The following is a 17,555-nucleotide window of genomic DNA, read 5'->3' on the forward strand; positions in this document are numbered from 1 at the left end:
TAAATTTCAAATTTCTCAGTCAAGAGAACAAACATCAAAGATATCTGGACATCTTTTTGTATTAATCACTTCAGAGCTCAAACCATTTATCTTTCAGTTCCGACAACTTACGTCAGAGTCATTCTGGGTCGAGTGATGATAATCAAATTTACTTTTACCTCTACAAGCTCTGACGTCTCCATACATCCCCAGCCCACTCACTACAACACACACACACACACACACACACACACACACACACACACACACACACACACACACACACACACACACACACCGGCACATCACCCACTCGCCTCAATTTTGATTTGACGAGCCTTCTGGGTCACGATAACGTCGCCCTGTCAGCCTATATAAGACGCAGTCAAATTTCCAAAAGCCAGAAAAACACACACACACACGCACTCAAACACACACACGCACAGTCTGCATCTGAGGAAGAACGGACGAGGGAAGCGCTGTGTTTCTGTGCGTAAAAGGTGCCAAAGCTCTTCCAGGCATGGTGAAGTCAGTCAGGTATGCAGTGGTTTGCGTCGCAGTGTCTCTGCTCATCTCCTGTCATCCAGTTGAAGCCTGGTACAAGCAGTCTACCGGACCCAGTTACTACTCGGTGGGTCGCGCCTCCGGTTTACTGTCCGGTATCAGGAGGTCGCCGTACAACCGGAGGTCCGAGTCCGAGGAGACGCTGATGGACAGCGGGGAGACGCCAGGTAACAACGTGATCCCAGACACCAGCAAGCAGATCTCTTTACTCAAGGGCATGGTGAGTTCATTCAACACGACCAACTTCTTTTCCTTTTCTTTTTTTTCTCTTTTGGTTTTGTTAATTGCGCTGACATGAAAAAAACGGATCCGCGCGTAAAAAGTTGCTTTGCTCTCATAAGCATCAGAGCCACGTTCGCAATAAACTTAAAAAAACAAACAAACTAAAGGTCAGAAATTTATTAAAAAGACATTAAAAATAATACTCCAGTTTTGCTTTGGGTTCATAAGAAACAAAATTGTCGAGATGTTTAACAATTCGTGCGTAAAGGCGCACGAATTGTCACCAACATGGTGGCTCAAGGAATATTCAAAAGTTTTCTATTCCCCTCCAGAAAATACGCTGGTAGAAAATGTGACAAAAACTTCGATCGGATTCCCAGATGTTAAATTGGTTTAATGGCTTCTTCTCTGCAGGCTATCTGCGTGAAGGACATCTCCCCCAACCTGAGGAGCTGCGAGCTGCTGCGGGACGGGACGGGTACTTTCCAGTGCAAGGCGGACGTCTTCCTCACCCTGGACTCCTTGGACTGTCTGTCCGCATGAGTCCAGATCGGACCGACAGAGACGGTTCCGGTCCACCAGCGAGTTGGGGGGCACTTCTCTGGAAATCCAAATGAGGGATTGATGAGTGTGTAAGGGTTGATTATGGGTTGGTGGCGCGGAGTATCAATGTCGATGGATCACAGACTCTGAATGTTCTAATTAAAAACAACAGAAAAAAACTAAACATATTGTTCCTTTTTGCTTTGGTTGCATATGATATAAAGAAAAAAATCATTATGACGGATGTTAACTGAGTCAGTCTTACTGGATGACGTCACATATTTACTGTTTACCCTGACATATACCTGCTGTCGCCAACATGTATTTAAAATCTGAACGTTAACTGTGGAGCAGATTTCATGGAAGGTCCTTTTATTTTTTTTTTATCTATTAAAATGAACAAACACTGGTAACTTGTGGTTTAAATGTCTTCAAATATCCAAAGAGGAAAATAAGTGATCTGATACCGACTCTTGTCTGTTACTTTAGTTAATTTGCTTCAAAAAAAACCCCAACATCTGATAAGTCACATTTATTTTGTGCTGCGGTTTAAATACAATGACATAAAAACAGACATGAACCATCAGGGTTTCACACACAAAGAATTCTTTTATGCATACATTAAGTTTTTGAATCAAACAACGGCAAAACCACTTCATCAAAAGGCACTTTAGGTCTATTTCTCCTTTTTCCAACCGCAGAATCCATTAAAAAAAGAAGTCATTACTAGATTTTATCGTTTGTGTGTGTGTGTGTGGAAGGGGAGCTGGTGTGATAACAGAAGCCGACACTAATCACAGCAGGAGGAATTAAATTGATCAGGGTTTATGAATGTGTCAGATACTGGAAAGACAATCATCAGAGGTAACGGAGAGGAAATGAAATAAGTTAAAAGCTTCAATGACGCTTCTTTACATAAACTTGTTTTCAATATTGAAGCTTCCCACCTTCTTGGCTGACTAGTAGGAGTCTGGGGAACGGGTTAAAATGAGAGGAGTGTGTGTGTGACCGGATCAGAGTGACTACACACAGACTGAGGTGCTTTTATGGCAATCAGCCCCTCATTAAGAGGGTGTGATGCACAGGATGCAAAGACACGGTGATGGATGAGTGGAAAACACACAATGCCGTGCACGAGTGAACCTTTCACTGGGGAAGGAACTAACAAACAGTAGATCCACACACAGATCCTCTTCATTCTACCCACACAGGCAGGGAGGGGCAAATAAAAGACACGTGTACACATGGAGTCCTAAAAAACAGAGCATCACCAAAGTGACACCGTAAGTAAAATATAAATGCCCATCACTGTAAACACAGCGTGTCAAAGGAAACACTTTAGTGCATAAACAAAAAGGCTTTCCTGCATCAAGTGAAGTCAAACATGATGGAAATACAAAAGGCATGGGAGGCGACACGTTTGGGGTGACGTTCATGTTGTGTTCAGTTCTTTTCAAACGTCCCACAAAGGCCCGGCTGTCACAGAAGCGACACGGCCTCCAGGTTCTCTTTGATTATCATGTCCATAACCACCTGAAAGACCACTTGGATGTTGGAGGTGTCGGTCGCCGTGGTGAAGTGGTGGTAGATGAGCTTGCTGGGTGTAGAATTGAGCGAGACGAAGGTGGCAGCTATGAAGTGAGCCGCGGAGTCCACATCGCAGTCTGCACCTGAAGGAGAGATGAGGAGGGAGGGGTCACACCACGGGGTCGGCCAGCCACAGGATGTGTGTCAGACCAATGAGTCCCAATCATCCACGGAAAATGAAAACTTATGATGAATTATGACGACAAATCTACAGAAATCTAGACGATAAACCTGACAATGATGGAACTGCAAATTACATATAAATTACAAAGAGGCTTAGATTCATACAACTAACGGCGTCATGAGGTCCAGTTTTTGCAGCAGGGACAGGGTGGTGTTGGTGAAACGGGTCTGCGGTGGTCGCTTCACGCGTTACATCAGTCATCAAATTAGAGGTCAGACTGGAATGAAGCGCTCTCAAGAGTCTCAACATTTAGTTCAACATTTGCATGAAAATAGAGAAAAAAATGAAGCCTCTGAGCTCAATGAGATGTGGGAAGCAAAAATGCTGAGTGTGCATCCCCCTCCCCCAAATAATACAACTAGGTGAGTCCTTGTGTTTAGATGTGGCCATATTTGTCCTATAAAAGGGAATTTAAAGTATTCCTTTAAAAACAAATTACAGCACTGTATTGTCATGATGTTTGTCAAGTTGTTCTATTTTAAGGTCTCAAGGTTTGTTTGAATCCCAACGGAACATCAGCTTCAATCCTACCTTTAAACTGTGGCAGGTACAGCCGCAGATGTCGACCGGAGTGTAAAATCTTGTTTTGAAAAAGGTCTATCTTGTTCATGAATAAAATCTGCAATAAAAAAAAAACAAAAGAAAGCAAAGACAGAAACGAATGAGCTGAGAGCACAAGAATCTCATCACAAGTCAAAAGGCTTCCTCTCCAGAGGAAAAGGAAGATCAATCAGACGCTTCAGGAGAGGAAGAAAATGTGTTTTTGATGACTTCGTCCGGCGGAGCTACAATAACCGACCGGACGATGAAACCAATAAATCAGATTCAAATGTTAACATTTATTGTCAAGTCACTGATTATTAAGCAAAACGTGAAGATCAATAGCAGCACTGAGACCAGCAGGGAGCCATGATGATGATGATGATGATGATGATGATGGATCAATGACAATCAATGACTCATGTAGTCACTGGTGCCCCACCTGACATGATATCATCGTCATAAATCTCTGTCTTTCTAAACTCTGCAGGTTTTCAACCAACCAATGTCCAAGTTCACAAACCCCCCGACGAAGAGGAGGAGGGATGAGGAAGAGCGGATTTTCATTGGTGTCATTACCACTGACCAACCACATGTGGAGTTAACTGAGGTGGAGACCACAAATTTCCCTCCCACGTCCAGATTGATACCATTAAACACTAGAATGAGCCTGTTAGCCACGTTAGCGCTGACGCCCACACATAAAACGTCACACACACACACACACAACCACAGACACACACACACGTTTAACCGCCCATTTGGTTCAAATGAAGCTTTTCAATCGTTTCTTTCTGATTCAAAAGAGCTGTCAGAAGATTTGGCCCCCGGCTCCTGCATATCCAGAGGTCGCCTTCCTGATCAAACTAAATCAGAATCTAAAATATATTTAATAAAAACTCTGATCAGGAGGAAAAACAAAAAGAAAAAAATATTTCTTTGAAATTCCTAAAAGAGCGAAAGGCACGTCCTCTACAGTGATGAGACAAAATATGTTTAGCATTGTGGAAAGGCACAAAAATCCACGTTTAAAAAAATGATTCCGAATGATTCCAGACAGAAGGAGACGCTACTCACCACCTCTCACTTCAATACGTAGAATAAAATTTGATATTTTCAGTCACTTTAAGAGATAAAACACCAGCCCAAGATTACTTTCCTACAAAATCTGAGTTTATAAAAACCCAAAGTTTATTTTTTTATTCACAAATATCTGTTTGGTAAGAGTCTGAAGTTTCCTTGTCAGAAAAGTTAAAATCTTTTTATGAAAGGCGGCTGATTGTCGCATCGTATTCTGAGTAGATATTTAAATTTTAAGAGAGGAATAAACTGAAGGAGACCGTCACACACATAATGTCACCTTAATTACAAGTTGCTTTTAAATGAGGATTGACAGAGACTGGGAGACAAAGGGCCGAGGCGGGGCCCCGTTTGTGTATGCAAAAACACATCAGTGTTATTCTCATGGTGTCACAGAGAACAATTGGACGATTTGAGAGAGATGATGCTCGTGTCTCCGCCACTCATCCACGCGTTCCATCCCCCAACCCGAGCTGCCAAGCTGAAATGTAATTCCCACCCTCTTCAGCTGGAACTCCTCCACCTTCCTCCACCTACCTGTCTCGCAATTTTTAAATGAAGTTAGAGCTCCTAGCCACTCATTCACGTCGCAGCACAGCAGAAGTTTCCACGTATGGAGAACCGGTCACATTTCATTTCACAGAACAGATGATCGGATTAAACTGATAAAATAGACCCAGAAGTCCTTTAGATTGTCTTCTAATGCAACGACAGGTGAAGGGGAGGATTCCGACAGGAGAGACATAAAGAAGTCTAAATTATGTTTCCGGTGTGCGTCAGTGTGAGCGGTTTGATTTAAATAGTTGATAAAAGGCAAACCAACTAAAAAGAAAGAAAGAAAGAAAGAAATAAACTCATAAATCCAGCAGATGGCTTCGTTTCTAAGATGGTTGTGCTGCAGGTTGTAAAAATATCAATCATTGTGAAAGGAAGGAATTATTAAAAGGAGCAGACACACGTTGTTGTGGCTGTTACACCTTTAAAAAAGGCTCCCATGAAACATTATATTTAAGTTCCTGTTGGTTTGACTACATCTTTCCTTGTGAGAGGATGCGGTTGAATTTCTCACCATGGATGTGCTGCGGAAGAAAACGTTGTTGCAGATGGCTGAGAAGAGTTTCATGCTCTCATGGAGACGATTCTGCAGAGAGGTGACAACAAGGCCGTCAGAGGAGCGGAGGGGGGAGAAGCTTTGTCATTTTTTAAAGCTTGTCTGTGAGGACGGGACATAATCTGATTGAGGGAGACTTAACAAGCGCTTTCCAGCCGCTTTAACTAGAGATGGTGAACATTTGTGCGGGCGGGATGGAGTGTGAGTGGAGGAAGTACCACAGAGGGGTCTTCCACCAGGGTCATGTCGTAACCGCTCAGCGACACCACAAACAGCACAGCTCTGACGTCCTCGAAGCAGCTGATCCACTTCCTCCGCTCAGTTCTCTGACCGCCAACGTCGTACATCCTACAGGAAGACAGAGAGAACAGGAGAGGGAATAAAACCGGAAAGTTACTTGGTTTGAATGTTTATGTCCTTCAAGGATTAATCCTCAAGCTTCTGATATTTACAGCTTCAAATTTACATTTAAAGACAGACTAGAAAGACGCTCTGATGTGACTTTTTAATACAGGGCTAACAAAGCCAATGTTTGAAATTGTAGCTCCAAGAAAATTATGACTGATAAAATCTTCATATAATTATTTCTCAGATGAAAAACAACATTTCTAAGGTTATGGAGTAGCAACAGAACTAAAGCTGACTATAAAAACTACTAAATATCTTTCTCTTATCAAAAACATATTTAAGAGTATCCCTTCAGCAAAAAAATACATTCGTTTTCTTCTTAGAAGTGGAAGTGAAATTTTTGAAAGTTTTACCTTAAAGAACAGAAAACTAATGAAAATTTTATTTAAAAAAACAACAACAACCCACATCAAAACAACTAAATGAACAACACAAATAAATAAATAAATTCCTTGCGTTTCTGTGACGTAATGTGTGACGCAATGTATGATTGCGCCCTCTGCTGTTTAAAAAGGCATCGCAAAAGCCACCACTCAGGCATTTTCAATTTGTGGCTTTTACTGTTTAGACATCAGAAAGATTTTGCCTCAAATTGGACAAGTTCTTACAATTACATTAATTCAACTTAAATCAAAGACTCTGCTCGCTGATATAAAACTATAAATGAAATATCGCGGGACACGACGTTACACCTCCCCTCCATCTCTAGCAGGAAGTATACGGCTCAGCTTTTTGTGTGACCCTGCATACTGATGGCAAAGAGGGACTCCGCTGATCGATGACGGAACAAATTATTTTTCAATAAGGTTGGATATTCCTAAAAAGTGGGATTCACACACACATCCACATACACACACACACACACACACACACACACACACACACACACACAAACACACACGAGTGTGTCAGTGCACATCAAACCCCCTTTTTCAATTTTCACAGAGACAATCACAACATGGCTGCACAAAGAGCGTAAAGGTCACTGTTCTCAAAAAGGAGATCGAAAACACAACCACAGACGCACACACACACACACACACACGCACACACACTCACACACTAGTTGGTTAGTTGGTCCCACTTCACCCTCTGCCACTGCCAGATGCACCATCTTGCACCGTCCATTTGAGTTAATGCTGCTCCTTATTGAGGGGAAATGAACATGTGGAAACACAGACAGAGAAAACCAACAAAGGCGGCGGCGCAAAGCCAAGATGAGTTCAGATTTATGATGGAAACTTTCCGTGGAAATTGAAGCTCATCACTAGGAACTGATGCTTCGATGCACCAACATCTGAACAAGAGCACATCGGCCGCCTGATGAAACACGGCCATGTGTGCTGTCAGCGTTGAAAGTGCTCACACCGCTACACAATGATGACCACAACCTCCTCAAGCTGATGGCTTCCACATCACATCACGTTCGGCCGGGTCCGAAACCTTCCTGAGAAAACCGGTGGCTCCTGATTGATGCAGGAACAAGCTGCAAAGTCATTCATTTTACGCAGAAAAGGACAGGTAGATTTAAGACTTTCAGCTACATGCTAATGTGTTCACAGCGTGAATGTCAAAATGCTGCCAGGGAGTGTGGGTGTGTATCTGTTCCTATAAATAATGATTATTTTAAAAATTATTTTCCTCATTTTATCCATCTTAAACCCTAGACGACCCCAGAGGTCAAATATTGACCATGTTAGCCATCTTAGATTAGCATACTAGCATCCCAATCAATTTTGCAGTGGTGGAAACTGTCTGGACTGTGTTGACGGTCGTAAACCAGTACCGGACCAGTCTTCTGTTGTGATGATGATGCAAAAACCTTCATCCTGTTGGGAACACGAATGAGCAAACTGAACCGGCAACAATCAGTGTGGACCAGACCATGTGACACGTCTACACCCACTGGGTAGTAAACAAGCAAATAAATAAATAAAAGTACAAACAAGGCAGTCACAGACTGCAACATCCTGCACCCCTGAATACAAAATTTTACCCTGACCTACTTGCATAGGTCAAAGATCAAAGCTAGTGCTCTGATCTACTTTCATAGATCAAAGCATTAGCTTTAATTTATGGTTTTAATCAGACTGGCTTGGTTCCTGAGTGTACAAAAGTTGAAATTTGACCTTGACCTAGTTTTGTCAAGGTCATCATCTGATTTTCATCCCCTTTGCCGCCCGAGTAATGTGCTTTTTTGTTTCATCCTTCTATCTGCAACGGTTGTGAAGATATTTGGTGGACTAATGGATGGACGGACAAACGGACGGACGCTGACAATCACAATACATCTCCGCTTTGAAGCGGCGTGTAACAAATTTAATGTCCTAAGTTGTGTTTGATTAAGGAGTAGTTGCATTTATTTTACATTTATTTACATTACGTTCAGTTACATTTATTAGTTACATCTGCCCCTTTGAGGACAGTCATTACGCTGATGTGGCCCTCAGTGAAAGTGAGTTTGTCACCCTGATCTATATCAGAACTTTGTCCCTCAGTGATCAGGTGGATTGTTCCGATCGTTCGTCCTCATCTCCTGGGCTAACAGCAGGCGACGGAGGAAACGTCGTCTTTGCGCAGCAGGATGGAAGCTGTCAGACGACGGGACTGCGAGGGAACATTACACTCGCCTCTAGACGTATTTCATTTGAATTATGCAAATGATGAACATTTGGTCGCATTTATTATTCAGGGTATCTTGGATGTGCAGAAAGAACTTAAAGAGATAGTTCGGGCTTTTTTTTTTTTTACAGTTCCCTCACAAATCTGTAAACACGACGTGTCAGATTTAACTTTGTAAAGAATATACAACCTGCATTAATGCTCATGCATTAGGCTGCAGGCTGACTTATTTGGGATTAAATAAAAGCTTCTGGACTGATTCAAAGTCTTTTGGGCGGATGCAGCTCTGAGGCAAAAAACCCCCAAAAACATACATTTGAGCTTTATACAGATTCTGGAATCTCTTCTAGATTTACAGAGATTTTTTTTTTTTAGAACATTTATCATGAAATACATTTCCAGTTACAAAAAGCAAATAATGTGAATTAATAAACTCTAAATCAAATGATTGAGCGGGCTTTTTTTTTGTTAACCTGTAATACATAATGACAAAATTATTTTAAGAAATCATTTTTATATATTAAAAAAAAAAAATTGAATCGACTTTTAAGTTGAAACTCAAAATTTACATTTTAAAGACAACACACAAACCGAAGCAGGGACCAGATGTATGAAAAGGTCAGGTTCAAAATAAAAAAAATGATTAAATAATAAAAATAGAAGTGCAGGGAGCAGATGGTGGAGCACATAGGAAAACCTCGAGTGTTGAGAGACGACCGTGAGTTTCATCTCGCCTCATCGGTTCACTGAAGAACACCACAACTGCCTTTTTAGATTCACTGTCTCTACTGGAATCCTGATGAGTAGTTTAATTTGGAAAATACTTCAAGAATGGAAAAATTTCCAAAAACTACACATAATTAAGGTAAAGATTTGAGCAAAAAATTTGTTTTTTTATTTTCTCTCTGCCCGACTTCATCAAATCCACCTCGTTGTCATGTTTGAAATAATCACATCAATTTATGCTAAGCTCTTCATCGACCTTGAGGCTGCGATCGCCCCAAGACACACACACACACACACACACACACACGCGCACACAAACCTACAATTACACACTCCTGGCGCTCGCTGTGTCAATTAACTAAACCCATTTATTTATCTGCTAAGAATTAATGTAGACCCCCCTCCCCCTCCACCCCCACCTCAGGTCTGACAGCATCATCTTATGTTGACGTCACAAGAGAATAAACACAAAATCCACAGAATGCAAAACCAACCGGTTCTGCGACAGGTACGGCTGCGATCCAGGTTTTCCCGAGCCAGGGAAAGTTTCCCAGGTGTGGAATACTTCCACAGTAACACACGACTAAAACACACAGCGGCGCCCGGAGACGCAGCGCGGACACGTGGATGTGACATAAACGCCACAGAGCGAAGCCGCCCGCTGACAGAATGACGCGCTCTACAGCGTTTCTATGCTAAACAGAAGCGTTATGAAAAGCTGAGGCGGTGAGTCTGAGGTAACGCCACGCGACGATGAAGGACGGGCCGTTATTGAGGTGGGAGGAAGAGGTCTTCCTCCTCCTCCTCCTCCTCCGCATGCAGACATGACTAAACGCAGGCAGAACCACAATGAAAACTTCAACAATAATTAGCACTTCTCTTTAGTCCTGCTGAAGTATTGATTACTGTCCATCGGCCTGTCAGGATGTTTGAGCATAATCAAGTTTGGTTGACGTGACACCGGCTCATTGATCAGAGATGAATATGATCACCTGACATCTGTCTGCGGGGCCCAGATATCTGCCCTCTGCTTCTCCACTGATAAGACAGTGGTTTCAATGCGTGTGCAGGCAGACTAACCAATAGGTGCCACTATTGATCTATTGAACGAGACCACTCTCTGACCAATCACGTGGCTGGAGACGGAGATAAGAGATTAGGAGTCAGTTCCTGAAGCAGGACAATCTACCTGAAAACCAGGTGGTTGACTTTGAACTGGGTTTCTATCACGCCCGTCGTCCTCAGCCGCACTCGCAGGACGTCCGTCTCCGTGGGCACGTAATCCGGATGCGTGATGCGGCTCATGTTCTCGAAGAAGCTGCAAGAGGAGGAGCGGAAGACGGGGAAAGTCAGAGGGGGAAAGGAGAAGAGAAGGAGGATTTGATTAGATGCAGAGAAACTTGACATCAAAAGAGAACAGGATCAGGTATATTGTAGACGGGCGACGGCAGCCAGGCGGCGGGTTGGGTGTGCAGTGATAAGGCCGGAGCCCCGGGGGCCGCGGCGGCGTGTCACCATGAATATTCACACTGTGGTTTACCATAATAACACACTGAGGCGAGGCTTCTAAACACAGATTAGCTATTAACACACTTAATCAACTCTAGTGTGTGTGTTCAGTCAGATGTGATCTTTTCTTGAAGTGCACGCACACACACACACACACACACACACACACAGACGTCTTCAGCTCCATGAGCTGACTGTGACATTCTCAACTAGTCACCCTGAATCAGGTTTTTCGAAAGAGACAAAAACCCTGCTGTTCTTGAACGCACCGCCTATCGGATGCACAAACATCCACCCGTCTGTTTTGATATCTTTCTGAGGACGGTTCAGTTTTACAGCGAGTTCATTGATCTCAGGGAATCAGTTTGAGTCCAATTAATCTCTGGATGTTCCAAGATTGATATGGAATCCGTGATGATCCTGTAAGACTAACATGAGGGCAAAGAAAATGTGTTTGTATCCAAAGGTCCAAAGGTACGTGTGTGTGTGTGAGGATGATGGTGATATGTATGGTGATTCTCAGTGGGAACCAGAGGGCCTGTCAGTGTAGATAACCCCAGAGCCGAGGCCTCTCGCCGGGAGGAGTGGATGAGAACAGACGGCCCCCTGGTGGGCCCCTGCTCTGCATCACACACACTGGATCCGCACCATCCTCACTTCTGTTTCTGCACACACACACACACACACACACACACTCCTGAGAGCTTGTGTCGACAGACACCAAGCAAACACACACACACATCACTTGAAGACCCGGTATGAGGTTAATTACAGTTGGGATGGGGCCGTGTTTCACTCACGCTCGTCAGATTCCGCGTGACGGCGAACATCAGCTGCAATGTCTGGCTAATTGGACCCCTGCATCCCTGAAGACGGCCTGAGTGTGAGGAGGAGGAGGAGGGAGTACTCACTACAGCGCCGAGTCGTTGAGCTCGTACTCGTACCCTCGAGCCGCCGCAGCCCTCACACCCTGGTCGGCCCACAGACAGGAAAGGGCGTGGTCCAGGAAAGGAAACAGCACCTGGTCCTCGTCGAAGCAGCGCCCACACGACAGGACAGAATGGGCGTGGACCTGCAGGGGACGGATGTACGGTTGGATGTTCAGGGAGGGGTCAGTAATCATTATTGATGCACAAATGATCGGGTGTGCACACAAACATGTGACAAACGCACTCGGGCCATAGTTAATAGAGGAAATGTTTTCATTAATTTTCTTTTAAATCAGATCGAACCACCCACTGAGTCTAACTTCAATCCTCCTTCATGGAAACAACCTGTTTGTGTATGCGAGTTTGTTTGTTTGTTTGTTTGTTTGTTTGTGGTGTCATGTGTAGGAGCTGAGGCTGCAGTGGTGAGATGCTGCCTCCTAGTGGACGTCTACAGGAATTGCAGGAAACAAGAAGCACTAAGAGGATAACCGTGAAGAGTAGTGGAAAGAGAGGAAAGTTTAAAATATGCGAAAACACAAGAAAGAAAAAGGCACGAAACACCAGACGGACAATCAGAAGAGCGTTCTACCTTGTTCCTGTTGATAGCCAGGTTGATCCGAAGGACACCCATGCCGTGGAGGACAAACTTCATGGAGGTCAGGAGGTTATCCAGCACGGCAGGCTGCCAGAGGTCAAATTCAAGAGTACACCATGGCAACGAGACGGAACAAAAAAACAATGAGACAATGAGCTGAAAGATGCTAAAATGGACCACAGGCCTGAGAAAAGACATCAGATGAGAGTTTTCTGAATTTTTTTCAGAGTGAGGGAATTTGTACCGAGTTTCTTTTAAGATTTATCAACGTTAATAGAGCGGAAATTGTTGAAATTAATGAAACAAGGTCCCTCAAGTTATTTTTAGTAAACAACTCTAAGCTGACTGGAAGTGAATGCACCGTCAGAACTGTTCTAATTAGTTGTGCTTTATATTATTCTATTATCTATAGATTTTCATCACACAAATTAAAGTTATAGCTGTGTTTCACTGTGTGCAAATCTTAATGTAGTGTGTGTGTGTGTGTGTGTGTGTGTGTGTGTGTGTGTGTGTGTGTGTGTGTCTGTGTTCTATTCTCCCCTGCCAAATAAAGATAAGCTTCACATTCCATCACGATTCTATCACAGTCTGATCGCTCTCCTCTCTGAATCCACACTGAAACGTGCCGCTGGTGAAATGTGTGCGGTGAGATAACTCCAGCGGCGATCTTCTGACGAGGGCTGATCTGAGACACGCTCGTCTGTCAGGAGAACCTCTGACGACAGCCTGCATTGATTTTGTGTCACAAAGTTGAAGGGCAATCAGAAAGCACACACACCTCCACCTCCAAAGCCACTCTCCTGTTTGAAAACCTGCTGGAGTCTTATTTTCATGTAATTATTATTTGTTTTTACTATGTTCATTGACATTTCAGTGACATTTAAAGTGGTTAATGATAGTATTATGTAAAATTAAAAGGTAAAGGAATGTTTCTTTAAGCTGAAGGAGCTATTCTTCAACTAACTCCACTCAACTGACTGAAGGGCTTTCCATTGTTGCTGCTAATCCGTCTACTTCCTGGATTTAAATCTGATCAAACTACTGCCTCTGACACTGTGATTCTTTCATCTGTGCCTCCAGTCGGTTCCTTCTTCCTTCCTTCCCCCCTCCACCTTTGTCGTCCTTGTCAATTGTCCCCAAGTTCCTCTGTTATTTGAGTTTATTTTTGTGTGGACAGTGGCGGAGCAGGGAGGCCACGGCTAAAACACTTTACTGTGGGTGTGGAACGTTTATGGGGCGGTTAACCAACTCTAACTAACAGCTGTGACTGAACCTTTTTCTCATGCACACACAAACAAGCCTACGGCCACAGGCGTGTCGCTGTAGGGTTCTCCACAAGCAGCTACACATCACCTCTCTGGTGACTTCACGTTTCCTTCCAGAAGAATGGGATTTAAAAAAAGAAGAAGGTCCTTTTGACAGAAATCTAACACGCCTTTGTGATCCGGCGTTCAGCTGTCTGTTACCTCCAACGCCAACATGTCTGAGAGCACTATGGGAACAACGCAGCACCAGCGTCCCGTCAAACACAGAATCCATTCCGGTTTAAGTGTGTGGATCGCACCGACAACAAGAACACAACAACAAAGAATGCAGCTGAACTGGCAGCGGCCCGTTCCTTAATTATTAACCACAGATCGCGAAGTGTGTGTGTGTGTGTGTTTTTGAAGACAGCTCAAGCTTGTTCCAGGTCAAGAAGCTCACAATCACACAATCTCACACACACACACACACACACACACACACACACACACACACACACACACGCACACACTCGTCATGAAGGAGGTCATTTTATCCACAGTAAAAACAACACCAGAGCCTCAGGCCTCAAATAAAGGAGGAGACAAAGAGGACCCCCCCACCCACCCACCCAGGAACAACCCCCCCGACCCGTCCTCCCCTGACTCCTCTCCGACAGGCCGTCCCGTCAGAGTCCAAATGCGTTGGAGGACGTGAAGACTCCCGTGCGGGTCACAACACACTCAATCCTGACACGGGAGGATGAGCTAACAGTCGGGTGTGTGTGTGAGGAGAGGGTGTGTGTGAGGAGAGGGTGTGTGTGAGGAGAGGGTGTGTGTGAGGAGAGGGTGTGTGTGAGGAGAGGGTGTGTGTGAGGAGAGGGTGTGTGTGTGTTTGCCATGGGAGGACGGGACGGTCAAGGAAAGGAAGGGCAGCTTAGTGTCGTTTTCCACTTGAAAACAGGCGTGCCTCCACAGAACAAAGGAAAAGCCAACTGACAGTAGAGAGGTGTGTGAGCCGCGGCTCGTCGTGTGTTGATGCAGGTCTGTGTGTTTTCTTACGTAAAATAATGTGTGTGTGTGTGTGTGTGTGTGGATCACACGGACGTTTAAACGCAACAGGATCCCTTGTGTGTCAGTGAAGCTCCTGCTCCTAAGCCTGGTGTCATCCTCAGGTACACACATCTGTTGTAACAGATACCTGAAACCAGCGGCGACTTCCCCGTCCACCTCGGACGGACCTCGTACAGGTGGTCCTCAAGATACCAACATCTGACTTACGAACTGTTTGTCTCTGATGTCAGACTTCATGTGGTCTTTTCTTCTTTCCTTTGACGAATCATCTGCAGGCTATAGACTGAAATTTCATAAATAACGACATACAAATACTTAAATTTATGGAAAGCCTCTTGGAACTAATTTTGTTCGTAGGTTGAGGACTACCAGTATTTAGTGTTCGGGTGCCTGGGGAGACATTTTTGTAGACCAACAAAAACATCTCCTGAACACATTCAGACAAAACTTCACTCTTTCTCTGCCAAAAACCGTCACGGTTTGAGATTCACCCCCGACTCAAACCGATCCTTTGGGTTATCTTTCTGTCTGCTGCACCGGGCCAAAAACAGAACGCATGAAGCCCGTGATGACAGGACTGGACTGCAGATAAGGTGGCGGCTACAGAAACTTGAGAGGCGGCAGAAGGAGCGAGGAGAGCAGAGGAGGAGTCGGCTTTAGTGTCTAGGAATGCATTTCAAACATCTCAGCTGCCTGCAGAAATATCTGGAGCCTCCACGGGTCACCGTGTGACCGCAAGATCTTAACCAATCAGCATTAGCCAAAGTTTTGACAAATGTTGATGGTTTTGCATGTTTTTAGGCGATAGATCTTCTCTCTCATATAAATATTGATTTCCGTGTGGAGGCGATGGGGAGGAGCAGGGTAGCTGAGAAGGGAGAGAACAGGGATATCTGAGATACTCCTCATACCTGACCTGATTTATTGAGGCCGCGTCGACGGAGCAGGTGCTCCATAAAGACTGTCATCACGTTCTCATTGTAGAGACGCATTACAGGAAGGAGGCAGAGGAGGAGGAGCAACTGATGAAGATGAGCAAAGGTGAAAGGGAGGGGAAAGAGGAGGGGATGTGGAAGACGAAGAGCCTTCAGTAAAATGAGCTGAAGACATGAAAATGGTGTGTGTGTGTGTGTGTGTGTATGTCTGTGTGTGTGGAACTCTTCCCATTCCCCCCACCCCTGACAGAACAGAAGAATCTGACACACACACACACACACACACACACACACACACACACACACACACACACACACACACACACAATAGAAAGAGCTGATTCAAGCCATTCCATCGCGTACCGACTCTGATCTGAGCCATCAGGAGAGGTCTCTCCACCACAGGAACTGAGCAGCGCCTTCTCCTGTCCACCCCCACCGCTGCTGACTCACCTTTAACAGGATCTAACTTTCATTTTAGCCAACCTGAAGCGACCCCATGTCCTCCTCCATTCTCAACAGAGAACCTAAACCTCCTGAAAGACCTCCAGGAAATAGAAAATGTTTAACAACTTCAGTATTTTCAGTTTTAGTTTGTGAGAAGGGAAGACCATCATGGTGTGTGTGTGTGTGTGTGTGTGTGTGTGTGTGTGTGTGTGTGTGTGTCCTACCTTGAAGCTGCTGAGCTCTTCCCTCGTGAATCCATTGCTGTGGATGATCTTCATCTGTTTGACCAGAGTGCTCTTTCCGCTCTCTGCTGCACCTGAAGGAGGTTGTAAACACCGGTTAAAGTGTCGTTTATGGAAAATTAAATTTAAAAAAATTAAATTAAAAACATCATGAACTTAAATCTCCAGTGGCTTCAATGAAAAAAGTTTGAGTCGAACTGAAAGCGAACTGTTTCTCAGGTGATTTGAAGGCGCGTCCAGGTCGGTCTCACCCAGCAGGAGGATTTTAACCACGTTCATCTCCCTCTTGGCGGACTCGTACAGGTCTCTGTCGATCTTTGCGCTGCGGATCCTCGCCTTCTTCTCCTCTGTGATTTCGGTATTGAGGCACAGTCCCATGCTGAGCACTCATTTCCCCCCAGCGAAAGCAGGGAGTCCAGCCTTGGATCGACCCAACTCGGTGTCTATCAACTGCATACCCCGAGTAACCCCGGGTAACAGTAGGAAAAAAAACCTCAAGGAAAAATAAAATGATATCAGGCCATGTCTGGATTGATCCAAATCGCAGGAGTTGTGAGTTAATCCGTCCGGACAGAACTGATTTTACGCATCGCTCCGAGTGGAAGTTTGCGCAGACTTCTCAGCCGTGAAAACGCCAAACAATGACGTCACAGTGCGCCACACCGGTTCAAACTCGGCTCTACAGTCCCGGTAAAAACCCCCCCGAATAATCCCCCCCCCAAACTGCCTCCTCCCTCTACGAACTGGATGCGGGAAAACTTGTCGGACTTCCCTTGGAAGTGACGTGTCCATGACCAAACCGCTCTAGTGCGTAATTCTTCCTACGCTTATTACAATTACGCAAATGTTTTAATAATAAAACCACAATATATTCTCAGTTTATTTAATGTTAGTCGGATTTATAATTCATATTTATAGTTGTCACGGCTGTTAAATCATACTGAGACGCAGTCCGGGCATTTCGTTTTATTGCAGGTCGCAAGTTTACAAAAAAATATCTGCGGTGGAATTCTTGTC

General features: G+C 44.4%; 2 protein-coding genes across 3 annotated transcripts; one reads left to right on the forward strand and one right to left on the reverse strand.

Annotated features, from left to right (window-relative positions):
- Nucleotides 1–402: 402 nt before the first annotated feature.
- Nucleotides 403–1,732, forward strand: npb (neuropeptide B). Its single transcript, XM_068321317.1, has 2 exons — nucleotides 403–763; nucleotides 1,180–1,732. Exons 1-2 carry the CDS (start codon nucleotides 500–502, stop codon nucleotides 1,306–1,308), a joined length of 393 nt encoding a protein of 130 aa, XP_068177418.1. The 5' UTR covers nucleotides 403–499; the 3' UTR covers nucleotides 1,309–1,732.
- Nucleotides 1,733–1,854: 122 nt separating this feature from the next.
- gnav1 (guanine nucleotide binding protein (G protein) alpha v1) lies at nucleotides 1,855–17,221 on the reverse strand. Of its 2 annotated transcripts, XM_068321315.1 has the most exons (9): nucleotides 16,790–17,221; nucleotides 16,521–16,612; nucleotides 12,594–12,686; nucleotides 11,987–12,147; nucleotides 10,756–10,884; nucleotides 6,029–6,158; nucleotides 5,769–5,840; nucleotides 3,611–3,698; nucleotides 1,857–2,978 (listed from the first exon to the last, which is right to left on the reverse strand). In XM_068321315.1, the coding sequence occupies exons 1-9, from the start codon at nucleotides 16,914–16,916 to the stop codon at nucleotides 2,788–2,790; spliced, it is 1,083 nt and encodes a 360-aa protein (XP_068177416.1). In that variant the 5' UTR covers nucleotides 16,917–17,221; the 3' UTR covers nucleotides 1,857–2,787. The 2 variants fall into 2 exon arrangements, with proteins under 2 accessions (XP_068177417.1, XP_068177416.1); XM_068321316.1 differs by lacking the exon at nucleotides 12,594–12,686 and having other exon boundaries at nucleotides 1,855–2,978.
- Between the last annotated feature and the right edge of the window lie 334 nt (nucleotides 17,222–17,555).

The sequence above is a fragment of the Antennarius striatus genome, chromosome 8, assembly GCF_040054535.1.
Source record: "Antennarius striatus isolate MH-2024 chromosome 8, ASM4005453v1, whole genome shotgun sequence".
Lineage (NCBI taxonomy): Eukaryota > Metazoa > Chordata > Actinopteri > Lophiiformes > Antennariidae > Antennarius > Antennarius striatus.

Excerpts from the sequence above, each read along its gene's own strand:
- npb (XM_068321317.1), top strand. The coding sequence starts at position 500 with ATGGTGAAGTCAGTCAGGTATGCAGTGGTTTGCGTCGCAGTGTCTCTG. Across the intron at positions 764-1,179 it reads TCTCTTTACTCAAGGGCATG|GCTATCTGCGTGAAGGACAT; the intron begins GTGAGTTCATTC and ends TCTTCTCTGCAG.
- gnav1 (XM_068321315.1), bottom strand. The coding sequence starts at position 16,916 with ATGGGACTGTGCCTCAATACCGAAATCACAGAGGAGAAGAAGGCGAGG. Across the intron at positions 12,687-16,520 it reads AAGAGCTCAGCAGCTTCAAG|CCTGCCGTGCTGGATAACCT; the intron begins GTAGGACACACA and ends GACCTCTGGCAG. Across the intron at positions 6,159-10,755 it reads GTCAACCACCTGGTTTTCAG|GATGTACGACGTTGGCGGTC; the intron begins GTAGATTGTCCT and ends GTCTTCCTGTAG.